The sequence below is a fragment of the Carassius gibelio genome, chromosome B21 (genome assembly GCF_023724105.1).
Source record: "Carassius gibelio isolate Cgi1373 ecotype wild population from Czech Republic chromosome B21, carGib1.2-hapl.c, whole genome shotgun sequence".
In the NCBI taxonomy this organism is placed as follows: domain Eukaryota; kingdom Metazoa; phylum Chordata; class Actinopteri; order Cypriniformes; family Cyprinidae; genus Carassius; species Carassius gibelio.
Window position 1 is genome coordinate 5413270 of NC_068416.1, and position 23606 is coordinate 5436875.

At 36.9% G+C, this 23606-nt stretch overlaps 1 protein-coding gene across 2 annotated transcripts in view; it reads left to right on the forward strand.

The window, feature by feature from the left end:
• The first annotated feature begins 2292 nt into the window (after positions 1-2292).
• LOC127986284 (gamma-aminobutyric acid receptor subunit beta-2) overlaps positions 2293-23606 on the forward strand; it is a 94851-nt gene continuing 73537 nt past the window's right edge. Inside the window, exons 1-3 of one of the 2 annotated variants that reach the window (XM_052588552.1) lie at positions 2293-2545; positions 2662-2753; positions 3286-3353. In XM_052588552.1, the coding sequence (XP_052444512.1) occupies positions 2463-2545; positions 2662-2753; positions 3286-3353 (243 nt within the window). In that variant the 5' untranslated portion in view covers positions 2293-2462. The remainder of the gene's footprint in view (positions 2546-2661; positions 2754-3285; positions 3354-23606) is intronic. The other variant, XM_052588553.1, reaches the window with a different exon arrangement.

A 23606-nucleotide genomic window follows, 5' to 3' on the forward strand; every position in this document is an offset into this window, starting at 1 on the left:
AAAAGCTCACAAGCATTTCTCCACAGAGCATTACAATATATTCATGCAAAGCAAGGCTCTCCACACACAATAACATGCATATTAGCGAGGCAAAACCAAGCTGAATATATCTCCAACCTGGATCTTACAGGATCAGGTTGAAACCATTCTAGTGCTCACACTTCATCAACATAATAACCCAACAGAATCTGCAGCATCTAAAACCCGCGAAACATAAACACGTTGTCCCACATCCCTTAGGAATAGGTACAAACGCAAGTGGAGCCTAGACATTGTGACTCATCACAGTGAGTGCATTACTCTGAATGTGTGTGCTCTTCGCCGAGACAAATGCGAAAGCAGAATATTCCATCGTCTGTTAGAATCCAAACACGGAGGCACACGTTCCCTAAAGTACAGCTTGAATCAAGCACTGTTCATGGAATCGACAACCCAAAAGAGCATCTTAAACACGCAAATCCCAAGATGCGAGTCTTCACTGTGTCTCGGCAACATCGGAACCCAAACCGCGAGATCCTAACATTTGTCAATCATCACTCAAGAGAAAGGATAAACAAGAATGGAGCTTCTCACAATAAGCACGCTCAGAGCCCTCGAGCAATGAGGACGCAAGCTCCCAACCAAGACACGACACATAGATTGTGTGTGTCCTCAAGTGTCAGAAACCTTGGGCACAGAGGCATACACTATCCACAGTGCTCACCTGCCCTGGTCTATCACATGCACTTCAAACAGACAGCTCCTGAAGACAGCAAAGAGGATGATGTATTCAGCAGGTGCCATTTTATTCTTCTGGGCACCCCGTCTATGACATCATTAGCCAGGTGGACCAATAGATTGGCATTGTTTTACACCTTCTTCAGACAAAGGTCATGCAGGTTGTATTCCCCAATGTGCCCCCTAGGGGTGCAGCATAGCGTTCCCTAGAAGGGGATCCAATAATTTTGTTTAGTCAAAGTCACCTTTATTTATATAGTACTTTAAACAAAATACATTGCGTCAAAGCAACTGAACAACATTCATTAGGAAAACAGTGTGTCAATAATGCAAAATGATAGTTAAAGGCAGTTCATCATTGAATTCATTGATGTCATCTCTGTTCAACTGGGTTTACTGGGTATGTATCGTTGTTTATTGCCGAAAATATACCTTCTGACATTTTTTGTCCTCATATGTCACATATGACTACATATGATACTCACATTTTAATATGATTTAGCTGCTTCAGTCCAGAAAGTGTTCATCTTGAAATACTCTAGCAATATTAAAGCTATTCTTATGTTCTCCTGTTAAATTCTGATATAAAATATTTTAAACCAAAAATATATATTTTTATATATATATATATATATATATATATATATATATATATATATATATATATATATATATATATATATATATATATATATATATATACTCAAATGCCTTTTTTAAACCAGAGAGCAAAAAGCATGAAGAAGATTGTGTTCAATGTTTTGATACAGTTGGCTTTATAGGATTAAATATTTAAAAGTTTAAGAGAAAAACAAGTGTAAACGTGGACACCATTAATGGCTTTTGTTCTGAAGCCAACCCTTTTAATATCATTTGGCTTTTCTGGTAATTTGTCATCCTCATGAAAATGCAATTTAATGTATGTATTTACTCATCTCCCTTCCTATTAAACAGTGATACAATCCTAAATTAAATTGTAGATAATAATAAAAATGCATAGCAAAATAAATGAAACTATTTTGTTAAAAAGGGGAGAGAAAACATGCCCCACTATTATCCTTTTATTTTGCAATTGGGAACTTGATTTCTTTCTTTCTTTCTTTCTTTCTTTTTTGACGATGGCACATACGTTTCACCAGCTCTTATGCCTATACAAATCAGTACATATAGCCTTTTATTCCTTCGTTCAAATATTCTCTTTAATGCAGGGGTTTGCCTCGGATTCCCCTTGTAGTGTTTGATGCTGTAATCTAGAGGTTTAGATTCCAATATCGATCCCTTGAAGCATCCTTTCATCATTTAAACACCTTCCCATGTTATGGACAAAAAAAAAAAGTCAACTATAAAGTCCGTTTTTAATGCTTTTACGGTTTAGACGAGCCTACCCCTCCACTTTGTGTAAGACAATTTACTTTTGTCAAATATCGAGACGAAGATGATAGAAAAACACGGAAACCACACATGAAGTGGCTATTAAAAGCCCGCTTGTCAAGAAAGGGCTGCTTTTTCCATGATGCACAGAGGCTGCCGTTGTTTCACTGTTGCCGTTGGTGTTTTCGTAGTTTTCCCTTTAACATCTCCTTGTCTCTGGTCTAGAAGTGCTCCTCCAGCACCGTCAGCACCACAGCGCTCCTGGATGCTGCGCTGGAGTATGTACGCATGCGCACCACAGTGGAATTACTGCACATCGCTCTCTTAAGTTGGATCTTCTCTGTCTTCACGGAAACCAGAAAACATAAAAAAGTATGGCCATCTTTAGAATAAGACAAAAGTGCTTCGTGCGCTTCTGGACGTTTTCCGTGATCTTAGCCGTGGTGTGCGCGCAAAGGTAAGTCTGAACCCAAGCTCTCCTCACTTCATATGGCTGTGTGTACTCCACACACACAACTAACATGATCTCTAAGCATGCATCTGAATCTAACGGTGCATTTTCCCTCTTTGCAGTGTCAATGATCCAAACAATATGGCTCTTGTAAAAGAAACTGTTGATAGACTATTGAAAGGATATGACATTCGCTTGAGGCCAGATTTCGGAGGTAACGCACGTTTTTAATGAGGTCCATCATGTCAGCCTTTTAACATCACCTCTTAACTTTCATATAGTAAAACCACAAGCGCGCTATTGTGGAGAGTTTCGCGCTAATATATCCCAATTATCTCCGCTTTGGAGGCAATCGGGACACTTGCTTTCACTTGTCTTAAAATAATCGCTTAATCAGCCGTATAGGCGATGTTTGATTAGAAATGCTTCGCAAAGTTGACGAATGAATTAACACAATTTGGACATCTGCACGGTTCTGTCCAATGATAGCTCCATGTGATGCTTTTTTTCTGATTTGCACTAAATAGTATACAGTGATGCTCATCATGACGGATCCATAAACTATTAATTGTATCATTCTGTATGATCATAGTTTGCTTATATATTTTTGGTTTAGTTTGGTTTACCTGGATTTTATCAGGCTGATGTTGAGTTAATAATGGTTCATGCATGACATGTCCATTCATTTCAGTGTACAAAACAAAACGAGCTGTAACATCACTGGTTTGATTTGGTTTGGTTTCTAGGTCCTCCGGTGGGAGTGGGGATGAATATAGACATAGCCAGCATAGACATGGTCTCAGAAGTGAATATGGTAAGTCTGTCATCATGCTGTCCTATTGGAGACAAAGTATACAAGCTCCTTTAACTCCTTTCTTCTCTCTCAGCTCTCTCTGCTAGCTAATTTATGTTTGATTTGATGAGTTATAGTTTATCCACTTTTTCAGATTAGTTGAATGAACAGTTGTCACACATCTGTGGGTGTGCACTTCGTATCAGTGGTACATGTGTGATTTTAAATGTTGCAGTAATCATACTGTAGTGTTCATGAGAGATGGTGTATAACAAAACTTTTCAGAGCATGTGCTACCTTTCATACTCAGTATTCACATATGAACACAAGTGATGGTCAGGCGGCGTGGCTTCTATCACAACATGTTTTCTTCTGAATGCAGACTGATTTATTTATTTCTGGGATTTATAGCATCACAAAACAAGTGAACACCAACAGGAAATTCTCCATTTTGGATGTTCATACTCTTTCCACCCTTTTGGTTATCTGGTAGGATTTTTTTTTTTTTCTTTTTCCCTTAGATACAAGAGCATCCCCTAGTGATGGTTTTGAAGCACAACATGAAGTTTTGTGTTTTGAGGTCTGGTCAAGTGAGGTGATATTCATAACAAAAACCGAGAACTGGTGTATTTGGATACAGCAGCACCTGTTTTTTTTTTATTATTATTATTATTATTATTATTTGCATTCTTCATTAAGTACTGTAGCAATATTTTCTATGTGTTGCACATATTGATTTTTATTTTTTCTTCACTGTAGGCAGAGAATACAAGTTTTGAGATGTGAATATTCAATTGGATCACGTACTCGCTTATAGTCTTTGAGATCCCATTTCACAATAATTATTAATGTCTTAAGCAACAGTGCACGCATACATTACTACTGTCAAGATGTCTTTAGGACAAAACAATTATGCTGTTTCTGAGTGAGCGCGTTTGTGTTTGTCCGCGAGGTTAGATGATGTCACTATTAGGCCAAGGAAGTGCAAATACACAGATCACTGCTCTGAACCCTTTCACAGTTTTCCTGGCTGGGATCATGCATGCATTCATCTGGATTATTCTTTTGGACTGGATGAATATCTGGAGCGAGTGTCCAAATCACCATGAACCTTCATGTCATGCAGCTCTCCGTGGCAGTGGGGAATATTTGGTTTTGGCACTTGGAGCAATGCATCAGCCCGTCGTCATAATGGGAGAAGAGAAGTTGGCCAGTCTTTTCTTTCTGAAAAAAAAACAAACAAACACAAAAAAAAAAAAAAAACAGCACAAGCTTCAATTCCATACATCTGCAGAGAGTGAGAGATATCAATCGTTTGCATTTTTTTTTTTACAGAATTATGGAATTTTGTAATGAAAAGTATTTTCTCCTGGTGCAAGTATTACATCAAAGGTTTTTTTTTTTTTTGAGTCTACTAGAATAGATCATAAAACAAGACATGAATGTCGATTAAATCATGCTCATCTCCAAATAGAAAAAACAGTGCCACTGTTATAAAGTTATTTCCTGTTCTCCGTGTATCTCCGTTACAGGAGGATATTAGCAATGCGATTCCTTAGAAGAGGCTTTAATATAATACACATATCATTCTTGCAACTCATTATATCCTTTAAGATGTTACAGTTCACAGAAGTGCTGAACATTACTGTACTACGTACACATTCAAGCTAATGCATGTCTCAAATGCGCTCACTAGTTCACTATTCACTGAATGGTGCATGAGAGTGTAAATGAGTCAATTCAGACACAGCTTTAGAATACAACGTCAGGTACAAGAAGTCAGACTACTCAATGTCAATTGACAGTTCAGACTGAAATGCAATACAAAGAATTGTATACACTTTCCCAGTTGGATTTTAAACCACATATTTGTGGTTAAAAATCAGATGTCATATCACAGCTACATGGACCTGAGGAAAAACAATTGGACACTCATGCATCAGCATGTTTACTAGCATCCTAATCTTTCTTTTCCCCTTGGGTTTATTCCCTTGTGAATCACTGAGTACGAATGCTTCAAACTCTCTGAAGTTTGAAGCAGAGTTTTGAAACGTACCCCTGCCATCTTGTAGATTTTGTTAGACTATGTATATTAAGGCTTGCTTGGAATGACTCTGTTGGGGGTGTGCCGAAGCAAAAGGGCTCTATGCTTTCAACTTATAGCCCAATTTTGCTTCTGACTCATTCAATTCTGTCCACGTACGTGCATGGTCACATGTTTCCATCATCAAAAGTCAAAAGATGCATAAAAGCCTCTGCATCGCCCACAGTAGGTGTTAGATAGTATAGTAGGTCTGCCCAGAGAGAGGAGCAAAGGTCAGACGTGACCGCAGGGCGATATGACTCGCCGACATAGACTTGCAAAAGCTTCATGACATTAACAACCTGCCATTTTCTGGGAGGCAGTCCGGGGTGCAGTTGTAGGGAAGGTCGAGCTCCTCGCAGCGCCTCGGGTGTGCGTGATTCACCGAAGACAGATGAATGCAAACACAGGGGTGAAAGTGAAACAGAGTGCTAATGAATGGTCTTGCAGCTTCTGGGCTCAAGTGAAGCCTGATGCCTTTTGATCTAATGTTTGCAAGTGCAATAAGGTTTTTTTTCTTCTTCTTCTTCTTCTGTCTTCACTGCAGTCTTTGTTCTTCATGACCTTGGCTCATAGGGACGAAAAAAAAAATCACAAATGAGATCTTTTTATATAAATTATTTCAGCCTGTGTGGCCCGTGCTTCATAATACATCTCAACAATCTCATAAAGCGAGTATGAGCTCAAGCATTTCTCATTAGATTGTTCTTATGCCATCCTCATTCAGTTTATAGTTCTTGCTGTACTATATGTCAGAGTTTGTCTCGTGTGTCAATACAATGCTGAACAATACAAGATCATACTCAAACAACTGAGTTTTCCTCTGGAGAGTGTTCAGTTTTCTCACCAATGCTCCTTGTCTACAATTACATGATTCCAAAAACAGTGTACTACTGACAGAAGTTAACAGAGAGTGAATGGACACAATCAGTTTGTAAAGTTTCCCAGAACAAATACACTTTAAACACATCAAAATATTCAGGAAACCAAGAGGCTGAGAGCTTAGCGTGAACGTTGGATTTGAATTTTGGAAGTGCAATAAAATAAAATAAAATATGTAAACACATTAATCCTTCAAAATGTTCATCTTTTTTTTTATTTATTTTTTTATTCTGATAGTAATATACTAGTTTGATGATATAATGTGCCATACATCCTGTCATGATGCCATTTTGGTGACCTCTGGCTGCTCTGATTGAAAACATGCAATGTGAGTGTGAAAAGGGTGATGTTTTGGGACGAGTGGCGTATCTCTGTAGCTGAAGCATGCGCTGGTTTGTGTGTGTTCTGTTGACCCAGCTGGACCATGCTGTTTCAATACACTTGAGATAAGGAGCATGTTTTCCTCTCTAACATACAAACAGGGGGCACTCCACATGTTTATTTGTATTTTATGTTTTTTTTTTATTTTTTATTTTAGATTAGTAGCTATTTATTATAAAGCAGATGATAGAGCGGCACTGTCCTGTGTCATATTGGAAATACATCACTTGGTCTTTTCAAGCACCGACAGAGCCTCAACCTCTCAGTTCTCCTTGTTCTCTGTCTTTGACCATATTGTGGTCAAGAACTAAATAACTTACATTTTGGCATCTGCATTAGTTGTGGTCAGTGATTTCTAATATACACGTGACGTTTGTTTTCTGAAACAGAATCAAGTAGCAAAGAAGCAAAGAATTTGCAAAGAAGCATGTCATTTATTCTTAAAATATTCGTGATAGGGTTTGTTCTGAACATTTAACACTGATTATAGACATCTTAATTTTATCTGAACAGACTATATTCACACTTTAAGTGACTTTGACTACCAACAGACCCTTAGGTGAATCATTTTCAAAGTTCACATTAGATGTCATTTACGTATAGTTTTTGCCTTTAAGCAGTTTTATTGTATCTCAATCTGTTTAAAAGGATATTAGATATTTAGCATTATAATATTTAGTTGCTACTGTATATATATGGAAAGGACAATCCTCTATTGAATTCTGTGTATAAAAGAGATTGTAAGATAACAGTTTCCATGCTTGGCATTTGTAATTGTGTTAAGCTTTCATGCACATTTTGTGGGTTTCAAATTTAGGAGCGTTTCTGTCTGTGGACGTTTCTATAAATGTGTCAGTTGGCTCAACTATGGCTAAAACAAAGAAGATTACATAAACGTAGTGGAGAATACATAAAACAAGACAAGTAACATACCAAACAAAGTTACTAGTCACTACTGATGGCAGGGTGCATGCATTATGATAGCACTTATGGCGTTTGATGCTCTTGATGGTAGATTGAATGCATGTACTCAAGAAAATCTATGATCCATTTCAGGTGTCATATAACATCTACTTAGAAACGTAATACCTGATGAAACTGTGTGTTATATTATTGAAGGGAACACTTTGCTGGCATTGCTTGAGGATTTCAGGTACCAGTCTTGGCCTCTGCAATCATACAACCTTTAGACATTTAATGATGAATGCTAAGCCCTGTACTGTGATGGGCTGCTGGTGTTTGTGTTGGTGAGTAGGCGTTACAGAGAGAGAAAAAGGCTGGGGTGGATTACTGAAGAACAAAATATCAAGAACATTGGTGAATGAGGAAATTCAATTCCCAGAGAAGAAAGAGAAACCTGATAAACTTGAGTACTTTTATAACAGCTATTCAGTTTGCTATCTAGTGACTCTCTGCTAAAAAGACTTGTGTATACTTGTGTAGTAGATTACTGTGGCATTGGATGCTATATGTTGATCTGGGCAAGCATTTATGCCATTATGCTTGTGATGGTCTTAATTTGGTTGTAAAAAAAAAATAATAATAATAAAAAAAAAAAATTTATATATATATTTCAACATTTCAATACTTCTCTTCAAAACCTCAATGCTTTTATTTTTAAAACATATTTAAAATCTTGCAACCAAGACTCATTGGGAATAAGTGCCTCTAAAGCTTACCCAAACATGTGAATTTCTACAGTTTCCAGTTGAATTGAACACTAGAGGCAGTAAAACTCTGAAAACGTTAATTCCTTTTCACACAAATAATTATTTACACTACCAGAGTTTAGATTATTAACTCTGAATTAGAATTCCTTGCACAATATTATGCTATGAATGATTTTAACATGTTGCGAGATTTGAGAACCGACACTTTTGAGATGTGGTGCTTCATTATGTGTGGGTTTTCTAATGCAGTAGACTTGTTCAGTAGCTCACATGCTTTCTGTGGTGAAGAACTCAGAATCCTGTGAAACTATGGTTCAACAAAACATCTCAAACTCGTGTATAAGGAGTTAAAATAACACAGTGGCAGCAGTTAATGTTTTTATATCACTTTTACATTCGTTAACCCTATCGGTTCAGTTTAGGGGTGGGGTAGCAACAATCACCAGACATTTGAATTCTGAACCACAGCAATGTGTGCCTGAACAACGTAATAAAAATGTTGCCACATTCACGTATTTGACCTGTGTTTTAGCTCCACTCATTGGACATTTCACTGAAACTGCTGCAAAATTTGCAATAAGGTACATAATATCGGTGCTGCAGAAACACATAGCTTTTTGTGTGAGTAACAGACCAACGTTTAAGTCATTATTCACCTAACATCTTCCCAGGTTGTCTATTAAATAATTCTGATTTGACATGACAATATCCATGATACTAATGAGTACAAGGTCTATAACTGCCATGCTTTTTTATTTATTTTTTTAACAGCTGGATTTGTGCTTTGATATCCGTTTTGATTTCAGCAGCTTTGATCATAGTTATAGCTGCAATAAAGCTTTACAACATTTACAGCACTGAACCCTTTTCATTATTGCAGCTAATGAAACAACTGCTGGTTTTGTTTCATTTAAGAGGCAATGGCAGTCTCAGATATGGGAAAGGCAATACATCTCCAGTGAATTGTTAGCTTCATTGGATTAATACACCGTGGGGCCCAGACCAGCCACATTGAGAAAACTATATGTTGGTTATTCTCTTAAAAACTCTTTATAGAGGTCTTTGAAGTAGTAAAATACTTCTGATACCAATACAGAACGAGTCAATCTTTCATTCGTTATCTGGCTCGGCTCGGTGTTCATCTTCAGTTCTCTCTTCACATCAGTTCAGTCGGTGTACTGTTTGAGTAAATGAATTACTCCGGGATATTGGTTTGTTTTAACTCAAGAGGGAGTGTCAGACACATTAAACAAGTTAACAGCTGAAGTAATTTGTGGATTAATGGGTATTAGAGGATGCGAACCGTTTAAAATGATTCAGTTCGATTTGGTGAACAAAAGATCCAGTTACATCGAATGATTCATTCGCGAACCGGATATGACAAACTGCTTTGTTTTGACACGGAAGAGAAGACAATGCTGAATAAAGTCGTAGTTTTTGCTATTTTTGGACCAAAATGTATTTTCGATGCTTCAAAAAATTCTAACTGAGCCTCTGATGTCACATGGACTACTTTGATGATGTTTTTCTTACCTTTCTGGACATGGACAGTAGACCGTACACACAGCTTCAATGGAGGGACTAAGAGCTCTCGGACTAAATCTAAACTAAACGGAGGTCTTACGGGTTTGGAACGACATGAGGGTGAGTTATTAATCACATAATTTAGATTTTTGGGTGAACTAACCCTTTAACCCCTGCAAGCGCTTTTTTCACTTCAGAAAAGGTAAATTCTGAATCCAACGTACTACCCGAAAGTCCTTTTTTCCTCCAATAAATGAGGATATTTACTTATTATCCGGTCCCTAGCTTTCCTCATATCCTCTGATAAATTTGAATTACTATGAACTTTAACAAATGTTTCTGCAAACACCTCTGCTTTACCGCTTTCAGATATAATTTGTCTATTATTATATTCTAATACAGGTGTGTTGTAATCTCTTTGTATCCCGCTAACTCTTTCGTATCATATTCCATAACTCACTTATTTCAATGTCTTCCCCTATTCTATTACAAAATTACCTCCAATAATTTCTCTTAGATGTCCGAATAACTCTTCTCACTATAGCTTGTGCACTTTTATAACTAACTAAATCGTTAAAGTTAAGTGACCTTCTTACCCTCTTGAGTGCTTTATTTCTCCTTTTTATTGCCTCATTACATTCCTCATTCCACCATGGCATAGATTTCCTCCTGCTGCCTGCCTTCCTCTTACCTACTACTTCTTCAGCTGTACTCTTCATATTTCATTATTAAAAACATCAACATCTTCTATGCATTTACTTATTTCCTTAATTTTGCTTTCACATAACCCCTTATACTTATCCCAGTCCGCTGACTTGAACCTCCACCTAAGCATTCGTTCCCTAACACTTTGCTCTATATCTAATCCAACTTTACTGCAAATAGGAAAATGATCACTTCCTATTGTACTTTGTATTAGTACTTTCCATTCACATTTACTCGCTAAGCTTTCAGAGACTATTGTCAAGTCTAATGCTGAATGTCTTACCTTATACAAATCAATTCTAGTATGACTTCCATCATTAATGCACACTAATCTTCCCCAATCTAGCATATCTTTGATGATCTCACCATTATACTCTGCTTTTGTGCTTCCCCATATTGAAATGAAAGCGTTAAAATCACCACACAACACTGTTTTTTGACTTCCATTCCCTGCTATACTTTCTAGAATATCCTAGTTTAATCTATCATATGGATTGTAAAAATGAATTATTTTAATACACTGTGATCCTTCCCATAATTCCACCACCACAACTTCTATTTCTCTATCTACCTCAACTGTTTAATACCCAATCCCTTGTTTTATAAAAGTAGCTACTCCACTTCCATTCCCCTGATGTCTATCCCTCTGAATAGTTATATAGCCCTGTATTAGAAAGTTATATTGTGATTTAAACCAAGTTTCCTGTATACATATAATATCTGGGCCTTTCTCTTGGTTTGCTATACATTTCTTAAACTCCTGTCCATTTGCTATCAAACTTCTTGCATTCCATTGCAAGATATATAACACCATTAAGAATGAATTTCGTCATTCCTAGTTTAATTTGTTTTAGGAATCTGGTTTACTTTCTTCAGTGCTTCCGTGTATGTTATCCCTTCTGTCATTCTAACATTTTGAACCTTGCCAGCTTTTTTCCGTACCTGACAACCACCGTATCCTGCATTATGTTCCCCACCACAGTTGCAGCATTTAGGATTTACACTTTACCCACACTTGCCGTACTCATGTTCGCCTCCACACCGCGCACATCTCTTTTTACTTCTGCATACTGCCGCTGCGTGACTGACTTTTTAACACTTATAACATCTTAGCGGTGGAGGAACGTATGGTCTTACCGCATATCTTACAAATCCTAAATAAAATTTCCCTGGTATTTTATTTTCATCAAAGTTTGTCAATACTGAGAGGCTGTCTGTCTTTTTGTCATTTCTAACACACTTGAGCCATCTGACAAACTTTACCCCTGCTCCTGTGTTATTCCTTTTAATCTTCTCCTCCGTGACATCTGTCCGAATCCCTGATACAACACCTCTAACTCAATTATTTTCTTCTGGTATTGAGAATATCACCTTATTTCCAATCATCGATTTTATACCCAGAGCTGATTTTTCCTGCCGACTGTCTTCACAAAACAATATAAGATTGCCATCCCTCAAAGTCTTAATGCTATCAAACGTTCCTATCGTTTCTTTCAATGTTTTCGTCAACTTCATTGGACTGATCGCATTTACCGAATCAACAAACTTCAACAGTACCTTATACTCCTCTTTTCTTCTTCTAGCCTGGAGATTTCCTTTCTCACTGCCAGAGTCCCAATTTTTCTTTCATTTCCAATTTTCTACTACACTCCACTTACTACTTTCATTCCCGCCGCCTCCACTATCCACATCCTCCATTTCCGGATCACTTCCGGAATCTACGCTACTTCCTTCCATCAGCACTCCAGTCACAATCCAGCTGACCAAAGTCCTGTTGGGAAACCGTCTGTAGTAAAATGTTCACGTTAATGCTTAAGTTTTATTAACTGGTAAAATATTATCTTTGTATAGGGGATTTGATGCAGATAAATAACTGGAGGCATTTTGTGTTTTGTAGAAGGACTTTTTGGTTGCACTTTATTTTACAGTACGTGTACTGCCATGTACTTATAGTGCACTTACAGTGTATTTATCTAAGAAAGTTCCGGTAATACAAGGTAACTTCATGGGGTAGGGTTAGGTTTAGGGGTAGGTTCAGGGTTAGTACCTAGTTATTACATAGTTATTGTAATTACTATAATAAGTAAATAGTATTTACATGAGGAACAGGACTGTAAAATAAAGTGCTACCGACTTTTTTTGTATCGCTAAATGGATTTGTACCAACTCTGTGGTCCTGGTTGGGATTATGCCACAATGAATACTTCTACAAGGTTTATGATTTGACTTGTTGCTATGGACTGTCTTTGATGGGAAGTATGTATGTTTGATGACTGTAATCTACAATTATTGGGTTTCATTTACCATCAAACCTCCACATCCTTTGATTCCTTGAAGACAATCAAAACTTGCATCTTACCTCAACCCATATACAGAACTCTATATATCTTTCTGTGCAGTGTGTTTTTCAATACAGTTTGAATGTTGTTTATTTATTATGAGTCTATTTTGGTGTTTATATAAAGTACACGAAAGGAGCTTATCTATTTTTTTTTTTCATTGGTTTAAATGCTTATGTTGATGCCAATGACCCTCCCTACAAATAGATTATTAATTAGCATTTACTCAGAGGAGCATGTGATGGTTATACTGTGTTCCTTCTGGCAGCGTAGTATGACACTAGAATTCATGTGTGCCAGTACAATATTACAGCAGCATCATATAGTGTTTCCCTCAGGATTTGATCAATTATTTATTTTATTTTATTAGTATTATTATTATTATTATTATTATTATTATTATTATTATTATTATTATTATTATTATTATTATTATTCAAAGCCATATGAAAGTATTGATCATGCACAAGGGCTCTTAAGTGTGTGTGTGTGTTTGTGTGTGTTTTAATTCTTATGCGTGCACCATTTAACGATGCCATTGTTTAATGGATTCGAATATATTAATTTCATCTTCATGGCAAAAATTCACTTTAGGGAATGTTTCAAGACTATAATTATCAAGTTGCCTCACAATGGTTATATATGTAGAAACATTTGCGATCTATTTTGGCATCTATTTCTAGGAGTTCCCTATAAATGCTGCACATAATGACAAGTGTATGGTAATTTGATTTGTTGGAAGATTTGAGCAGTTACATAAGGTGTGCAAGTTTTATTTGATTACTCATAACATATGAGCTGTCATTGCATTACTTCACAGTTATGGGAGTGTGATGTCAGCTGGTGCATGAGTTTATGACTGGGACTGGATCAGACTTCTTGCGCTTATGAGGTTTATGGTTGCTTGGAAACAAGGTTGATAGAAACAAGTGTCAGAGAGATTAAAAATTCTGTCACATCTTCAGTTGCTATCCCCAGAATGATTTGTTAGAGAAGCATCGCTGTAGCATGCTAGGAAATTCTCCCTTAATTAGAATTATGCTTTTGTCTCGTTTAAGACGGATACATTAGTGGACCTCCATTCTTTGTCTAACTATTTTAAAACTGTAACATGTCAAGCAACAAGCTACATGATTTGAAGTATTCAAACTACAATCAAGCTACTATATTGAAAAGGCATAATGATGTTGTTAAGCAAATTCACAACTGTCATCAATGACGTTAGGTGTTGAACAACAGTATTTACATGCTTGTTCATTTATATTTTCACCTTTATATTCCAGTTTCTCTGTGATGCTGCTGTAAATGATGAACACCATCTAAAGTCTACTTTATTATTTTTGGTCTCCATCATCTGCTATATTTCTAGATGTTTGATTCCATTAATGGTTCCCTGTGCATCAAACTCTGCGGTGCGCTAGGGGTAGAAAGCACGCTTACTGTACATGCAAACTCATCAAAAAAAGTGCTTTCATTCTCTTGACACTAAAATATGTAGAAATTATGTATACTGTATGGAATGAAAGATATAGATTGTACTGCATGTCAGCTTGCTCAAAAGCATTATCTTTTCAAGTCCACTTGTCATTCTAACAAGAAATGATGCTTCTAATCACACTGCAGTTTCAGCCACACAACTTTGCCATGCATTTTGCAAATGATGGTTTGAACTCTGGTTTTGGGAAACACTGATTTGATGAACCAAACTTGTGGTGTGTGCAGAGGTCCATCTGCAGATGCATTTAATAAATTCCTAGAAAGACACCTAATGATTGCATGAATCTTTACAATTGTTACATTTTGATGGTAACTGAACTTGAGAAGCTGGCTAATGATGTCTCAGTCTAACTTCCCACTTTCCCAATATTGTGTAGACTCCCCTCGTACTGTTGGAACAACTGTGATGCACCGAGGCTTGGACTCCACATGACCTCTGAGTGTGTTCTGTGGTTTCTGGCACCAAGATATTAGCCGCAGATCCTTTAATTCCTGCAAGCTTCGAGGTCGTGCCTCCATGGGTCAGATTTGTAGGTCTGGGAAATTTGGTGGACAAAGCCATACCTTGCACTCGTCATGTTCCTCAAACCATTCCTGAACAATTTCTTTGCCGTGTGGCAGGTGCATTATTCTCCAGAAACAGGCAATAAACTGACAGCATCCATCACCCTGGAAGAACCCAGACAAAGTGCAAAACATCTTGTAGAAATAAATGTCAAACACGCTTGGTGTAACAACATGAGGGAGTAGATAATGACAGAATTTTCAGGTGAACTAATAATTCAAACATTTAGCTGAACATACTAACATGACATATTCAGATGTATCAAATAGGTAGCAAACTTTAGTATATAAAATATTCCATTAACAAAGTATATGTATTCTTTTTTTTTTTTAGTCTTTTAGTCAAATGTTTGACTTTAGACAGCCATTCTCAGAGAACAGAAGTCAGGGAAATGAAGACCCTGTGTTTGCAGAGACAGCAGACTGGAGACGTATGGGACGTTGTCCAGAATTAAATATGCTCCTCTGCTGGAAGACAGACGGAATGATCTAATGCAGACAGATCTGCTGAAATGTTGCCTTTTTGCTTTTCAATACTGTCTTTATAAAAATGTGTTCTGTCACAAGGGGAAGGCTACATGTTGAATAGTCTCAGATGGGCATCAAGTTTTCTGCTGGAGCTCCATTCACACAATACAAACTGACAAAAAGTACACTCTATTTGGTCAGTTTGGTTAGTCTTGACAAGTCATATTGGTCTTGCTCCTAAAATTAAAACACATTAACAGAATCATATTAAGGTCTGCAAAGTGAACTGATAACCATATTTTGCTGCTGTGTGAAAGTTGTCTTAGAGATTTCTGTCCTCTGGCCCATCACTGATTTCTTCACCAGTATTTCTTGTCTTGAACTCTCTTCTTCACTCTGTATCTATTGCTTTCCTTTCTTCCTCTGCCTGATTACCACACCCTGCTGTTTCTCTCATCACTTCCTCTCTCTCTTCATCATTCCTCCAGTCCCGGTCTCGAGAGCTCTTTGATCAGCAGCATCTGAAGGCACTCACGGATCTTCAGCTGCGAAATTAAGCCCCCTTCCAAACCATGTCCAAGGTTTTTAATTAAAGATTTAAAATGACTGGTTTTATTTTTTTAAACTTGCACTTTCAAAAACTTCCTTTCTTCATTTTAGAGAATCCTTTTCATTATACTGTGTATTAAAGAACCAAGATGCAAGGCAAGCATCATATTGTATTGGTTGTAAAGTGTCAATAATCATTAATACACTAATTCAGGTCTAAGCAAGTGCATTATTGAGCTACAATTATTTAAATATTGTGCTGTTTTTTTTTTTTTTTTATCAGATTAAATAATTTCATTGTAAGAGTTGTCTTACCCAGTTTAAGATGGTAACTGTGTTTTCTAACATGGTACAGTAGAAGATTTATAGCTGGTTGGCCAAAAAACAGCTTTACCACTTTGTGGCTAGTTTGTTGCTTGTCCAAAATGCCAAAATACCAGCAAATATTAAAATACCAGCTAATAACCATTTTTAAACCAGTTGGCAATCTTGGACCAACTGGAAATTAGCCATCATGTCTTAAATTGCCACAGCTAGGCCTAATCTTTCAGTAAGAAAAGGAAATGTGGATCCAAACAGATTGGCTAATGTGATTTAGACTTCAAAACCACCTGGCTGTGGGCTTCTCTTTACACTCCACAGTGGATGACTCTATTGAAAACATGAACTGCACTAGCTATTTATTTATTTAATGGGGAAAATACAGAATTGCACAATGCTGATCAGCATATGTCCTCTATGTCTCTCTATATGTTTATATATAATAGCTGATTTGTCCCTGATTACTTTTACTAAGAATCTAAGACATACATCATTTTTAAACAATCTGATATTTGTTGAAATTGTACTCTTGTTTGGAAATGATGTCTGACCAAAGGCTGTTCTGTGACTTGGTAGACTACAATTCTGATTTCTTGCACTTCTATAGTAATTGCCCAAGATGTCAATACAAGCTTGTATTTATCAGAAAACAAAACAACATAATATGCCATGACCATTGCAAGTGACATGCTGTAATTTGTTTTGTTTGTGTTCATCTTCATGCTTTTAAAAGGTACAGTGCCAGTTCTCTAGTACATACATTCTGGGCATACAGTACTTGCCATTTTCATGACTCCTCTCTCTTGGCCTCACGGGTAAGCAAAGTTCCCATTGGCAGTGTTGAGTACTCGAGACTCGGACTCGGTCTTGGACTCGGTCTCGAGACCGTATTTTAATGGTCTCGGTCTTGTCATGGACTCGTGTGCATTTTGACTCGGTATTGACTCGGACTCGAACATATTAGGAATCGGACTTATGCCCCAGTCCACTCGAGTCCCAATCCAAATATTTCATGATTATTACTGTATGTTAATGTTTATTTAAATTGATGTATGATTGACACATCCAATGACTGGTGATTTTCTTGTGACGTGAGACGTTAGGCCAGCGACACACTGGATGCGTGGCGCAAGCGCCTCAGCTGCGTGGCGTGTCTGTTCTTAATTCGGCTCCCATGTTAACAGGTTAGATCTTGCAGACTGCCTGCGTGAGACGCGCGTCCCAGGCGTGGCTCGGAAAACGTGCGCATGCTAGAAATAGAACCGACGCCTATTTTTCACGCGACACGCGTGCATGTTGGAAGCGTTTCCAGGCAAAATATACTAGGAAAATATGTTTATATGTCATTTTGTACACAAATACATATTAATTCATGACATTTTGATATTTGAAAGTCTATAGGTTGACAAAAATTCAGATATAAATGTAATTTTAAAAATAAATTAATAATGATCGATTCTCAAATATTGCACCTGTCAAACATACTCTATTTTGCCGTCAATACTGTTGACGGTGTCTTATCAGTAGGTGTGTAAAAAAATAAAAAAATAAATTTGATATTGTAATAAAAAAAATAAAGAGCCTGGTTTTTTTGGCGGCCTCCCTCTATGTGACCTACAGCCGCAGCAGCGCGCCAAGCGCCGCGTGCAGGCACGCTTCTTGTGTGTAAAGACACAGAAAACGCGAAGCAGCCACCACGCTTCTGGCTCGCAGCAGAGACGCCACGCAGCCAGTGTGTCACCGGCCTTAAGTTACCCTCCTGCCTCCGTAACTAAAAAAAGCTTCAAGCTTCAAGGTTAAAAGTTATGTAAAAGCTGTTACAGTTGAACATTTACAGGTATTGGTACAGTAATGTTACTTGTACTAGAAGTGTTATGTAGAATTACAATATAGAGTCGTACAGTAATATTATGTGTAGGCTACTAGAAAGGTTATATGGATGTGTATAGTGGTACAACGATGTTATGTGAAAATGAGCACTTAATATTGACAAGTAACACTTCATAATACTAATAAAATTACCTTTACACCACATACTATGTGGCCCTTTTAACCTTTATTGTTTCCACCAAACATTTGACATACTCTTGAAGATTTCTTTAGGTCTTGTCTCAGACCCAATCTCTCTGAACTCGGTCTTGACTCGGACTCGACCCTCTCTGGACTCGATCTGGACTCGGACTCGAATGAGCTGGTCTCGACTACAACACTGCCCATTGGAAACATACTTCAGACTATCAGACCATCCAAGTATTTTGCTTCTACAGTTTGCTTGCTGTAAAGTGTGGAAGAACGCATATTCCAGCTCTGGGTTAGAGTTGAGCAAAAAGATAAAGTGTAAAAATTAACATTTAATTGGCTGATTATTGTTCTATTTTTTCCCTCCATGTCTCCACACACAAATTCATGGAAATCAACAAGTATGAGATGATTTCAAGTGCAAATGCAATAATGATTTTATGCAACAATTCAGTAAATAAGTGTTTATAATTTTATTACGTTTTTTATGTTAATGTTGTCCATGAAAACACCTATAAAGCCACAGTAGAACTGTTGTGCATCTCCAAGCAACACACAATTTCTGAATTAATTTTGAACTAAGCATCTTTGAAAGAATCAGGTGAATTAATGATTCAATTGCGCTATCATAAAGAGTGCCATTTACTTAATTCCCAAATGCATCAGTGGTTTGAACAAATTGAATGAATGAGTGACTCAATGACTTTCTCATTAAGACATGTACTGCCACCCACTAGCAGTTTTAGTTACTTATTTGAAGTAACATTTCATTAAAAATGCTGTGATGCTTTTCTCATTTAACACAATGGTGACTTTAAATCTATTTGGGTGTAATTTCTTGGATAAACTGGATGTGTGATTAATTAGCGATTAATTATCTGGCATATATCATGCAATTAAAGTATTTATACTCGTTTGACGGCCTTAGTAAAAACATTATATTGCATAAATTATATAACGTTTGTTGACTATTTGTGACACATTTTGCAAATGTGATTCTGGTTAAACTTTTATTAAAATTTATTATATCAAAGTTATAATATTGCGTGGCAACCACAACAACACTCTCTGCAGCAGAGTGTACAATATACTTTTCTTCTTGGTGTTGAATTTTTTATATAGCCTGCGAGAAGGTGTAGCAGAATAATTTTCTTTCACATCATTCCTACTGTCATACTGCCTAGCTCTAGAATGCAGCTTGTATTCAGGGCATGTTATACAGCTCCATTAGAGAGCACATTAGTATTCAGCCACATGTGGAGAGAGTAGGTTTGATTTTGCTTTTGGAATGCAAGGTGGTGCTATGAAGACCCAAAGTCGAGGGTCTTGCTGGGAAAGTGAGTTTCAACCCTTTGGGACAATGGTAATAAACACATGCTGAATCATAGTGTCTTAACTGTTGCACATGTGCTACCAACTGGAGGCAGATGCCTCAGTCTCTTAATGACAAAACACTAACACCCTAACAAGAGTTTATGAGGCATTATTACCGAATGATTCAGCCTCTGCTTGTCAGTCAATTAGCTCCAAGCGCTTCCACCATCCAGGCGGAGGGGTGCTGAAATAAGCTCCAGAAATGGCGTGTCATTTGGCAGTGCACTGCCTGCGTTTTGCTGACAGTGAAAGATGAGTACAATGTGCAGCCATCAGCAGCTCATAGGCTTGTTTGTTTGTCACAAGGGCAACTGACGGGATTGACAGCATATTGTGGCATGCTGCTCATTATGCTATGCTAATCTCCCTCCTGTCTGCTGGATTGCATGTGCTAATGGCACAAATTGTTGTAGCATCACAGAATACAAATTGCAATCCGTTACTGATTACAGATTGCATGGTGAAAACTGTAGTTAGTAACATAATCTTGGTTACTCATTTTAGGTAATGTAATGTAAAAAGATTACTTTATTTTAAACTATACCATTACAGTCTGCTTACACATCTCATCTTTACTTGTCTCACAATTTCTGAAAGCTGACACTCAAAAAGCAGAAGCACACACCAAATCTGCAAAACCATACACTAATTCTCAGCATTTCACTCAGTTTTCGATTTCATAGAACACTTTTTGCAAAACACAACATACAATTCTCCATGTAACACACAAAAGTCTAACAGGAATTAATATTATGGTGTCTAAAACTTCAATAATTTGTCTATGAACAACTTACAAAATATTAGGGCTGCACGATAAATCGCTTGCGATATTTAAAGCCGGTTCTGTAATGAGAGGTAAATCTTCATCATCTACACGCTTTCACATGGAACAAAGGCTCTGTGTAGTTAATGCTGCTCCATGTGAAAGCGCGCAGGTGATGAAGATTTACCACTGATTACAGAACCGGCTTTACTCAAAGTATGAATGTTTATGAATTCTTGTTTAATCTATGAATATTTAATTAGTGGAGTAGAGTGAATGCATTTAACACAGTTGGCTCATTTACTTAATTAGAAATTTTATAATTTCATTCTGTTTTGTGTGTTTTCTGTTAACAACTTATTTTTCACATGAAGATTTTCAGCAATTAACAACTTTAATTTTACTCTGTACCTTGCACAAATCTCTTGTATATGGTCAGAGAGGAGTCTGAATGTGACACAGGATGTCCATTCCTTAGAGCAAGCTATAAGTTATCCTTGTGTGTACAATCTGTTTTGGTGTAATGCTGACATTAAAACATATTGTTCTTTGTCTTCAAATATAACATTTAAAAGCCTGATAAATGAAAACAATTGTAAGGGAAACGGGGCAATTTAGCTCAAAGGAAATCTATAACATTTTAAAGGGAATTTGGAAAGAATCCCTGTTCGGCTGATCACAGAGTCAGTCAGCATTTCAATGAACGAGCCGTATAACATCAACTCTGCAATGGATATTAAAATCCCAAATATAGTGAAAACATCATTTGCACAGTATAAAGATTGGCAGTTTAAGACATTAAGCACAAAACATAAGATACCTCTTTATTCAAATATAAATAAGGCTTTTTTTTTTGATAAATCTAAGACATAAATTAATCTAACACATGAACACATGCATTCACACATTCACACCAGTTGCATAAAGAGAGAAATTGAGGAAAGAATGAGTTTAAGAGAATGGAAATGTGAAGTGAAATTGCATAGACGTGAACAACCATCATTCAGTTAATTAACCCTCACATTGAGTTCCTCAGTGTGGTTAAAATGATATTAAATGCACCAGTTCAGTTAGAATCTTGAGGCATTTGTGTTGCCTATGTGTCTGGTTGCTGAAAGGGGTTTCCAGAGGTTGCTGATTGGCCGGAAGTTCAGTTTTCGTTTGTAGTGAAGTCTTGGGAAGCCAGTGATTGGGCGTTAGCTGCAGATGCAGAGTTGAGGGCTGGTTGAACTTCTAGATGGAAACTCGAGGTCAGACTCAGAGACACGGCATTAGGCAAAACTTAACTCAAAACACGAAACTCTCAATGGTAAGAAAATAAACTAAAGTAAAGGACTAGGTGGCATCTCTCCTCGTGGTTTTGGAGGAGCAGCTGGGGCATGATCAAAGAGCACTAAAAAGAAAAGCTAAAAAAATTAATAATAATAATTTAATAATTTTAGACATGATTCTTATTGCAAGAATATGATACATTTGACAAAGTATTAATTGATAGAAATGTTTACAGCATGCATTCTTGCTTCAGACTGGCTGGAGACTGATTTACGAATGTCCTGTTGTCTTTGGGATTTTCTGTGGAATTAATCTCCCAGTGTTTTAACCATAGACTTGATCAAATCTTAAATGCTTGATTTGCTGATACCCTACACAATATATGTTTAGGATTAAGGTGTATAGTCTTCACTCAGTAAATTGGTCTACTCACGTAGGCAGATTATTTAGCCTTGTATAAATCTAGTGTAAGTCTGACTACACATTTTCCACTTTGAAGTAGAACATTGAGTGTAATACAAACATCTCCAGATGCTTTGATGATCTCATAGATAACTCATATATCATATGCAAACATAATTAATAATAATTATGGTAATTATCATACTTTCAAGTCATAATCAGCTAGTTTCTTGCATATGTATTACCATGAATGTAAGCTACAACTGGAGACAAAATCCATGCTCTGGTTTTATATATATAATATATAATATATATATATATATATATAAAACTGCCATCTTTTAAAGACAGTTTTTTTTTTCAGGATCTTAAATGATGGTCTGATGCAATGGAGAGGGATGTTTAGAGAATGATGCTCGGCTAGTTTGTAGCTTCATAGGCTCATTTCACTGCTGATATTTTTAGTAATGAAAGTAATATAATAGTAATGACATAAACAATTCATAACAGCCTTTTTCTTACTGCAAGCATTGCATCTTAATGAGATATGGAGGCATGATTAAACATTAGTTTTGATCCAATTGCCAACTGACTGATAGATACTGCCCTAAATCCTTATACGCAGTCTGCTAATTTAACACCCAGATATGATGGCTTTTAAAAATCTGTGATTCCACGTGTTCATAAATCTGTACCACTCAATCTTCTCATGTGACTTAAAGCTGCTTCACACAGTTGCTGTGATCAGAAACGGAGACTTGCCGCCATGCAGGGTTTTTTTGTTTTTGGGTGCGCTGGAATAAGTTGGGAATTGTACCCATGCCTCTGTTCATTTATAGTTGTAGCAAGCAAGTGTGAAATAAAGCTGATCCACTCACATGCTCCTGATAGCACACACATTCCCCTAAAAAAAGATTGCTTTTCAGATGTTAATTGTGTCTTTGGTGTAAGTTACAAAGGTGAGAATCACAACATCAAAGTGAGTGAGAACGCAGTGTTTTCATCATTCTGCTTGTCTTAACTCATTTAATCCTTATCGAATGGTGACAGTGGTGTTGCCACACTGCCTTGGCTGTAGTGTTTCTGAAAGAAGTGAGGAATATCACTAGCAAAAATTCACTTAATCACTCAGTCAATCACCCAATCACTTACTCACTCACTGACTCACTCGCTCGTTCAGTCAATAACTCACTTATTCACTCAATTGTTCAATAACTCACTCATTCAATCGTTCACTCACTCAATAACTCACTCACTCACTCGCTCGCTCACTCATTGACTCAATCACTCACTCAGTCTATTACTGCATCAAATAACTCACTCACTCTTCTTTATTTACTTATTCCCATTTATTACCTTGAAATCTCAGAGGATGAAAGACATTCAAAGTTTGGGAATCCCTTCTTTAGATGTAAATAAGAAATACTGGGAATTATCCAGAAATAATCATTTGTACATTTT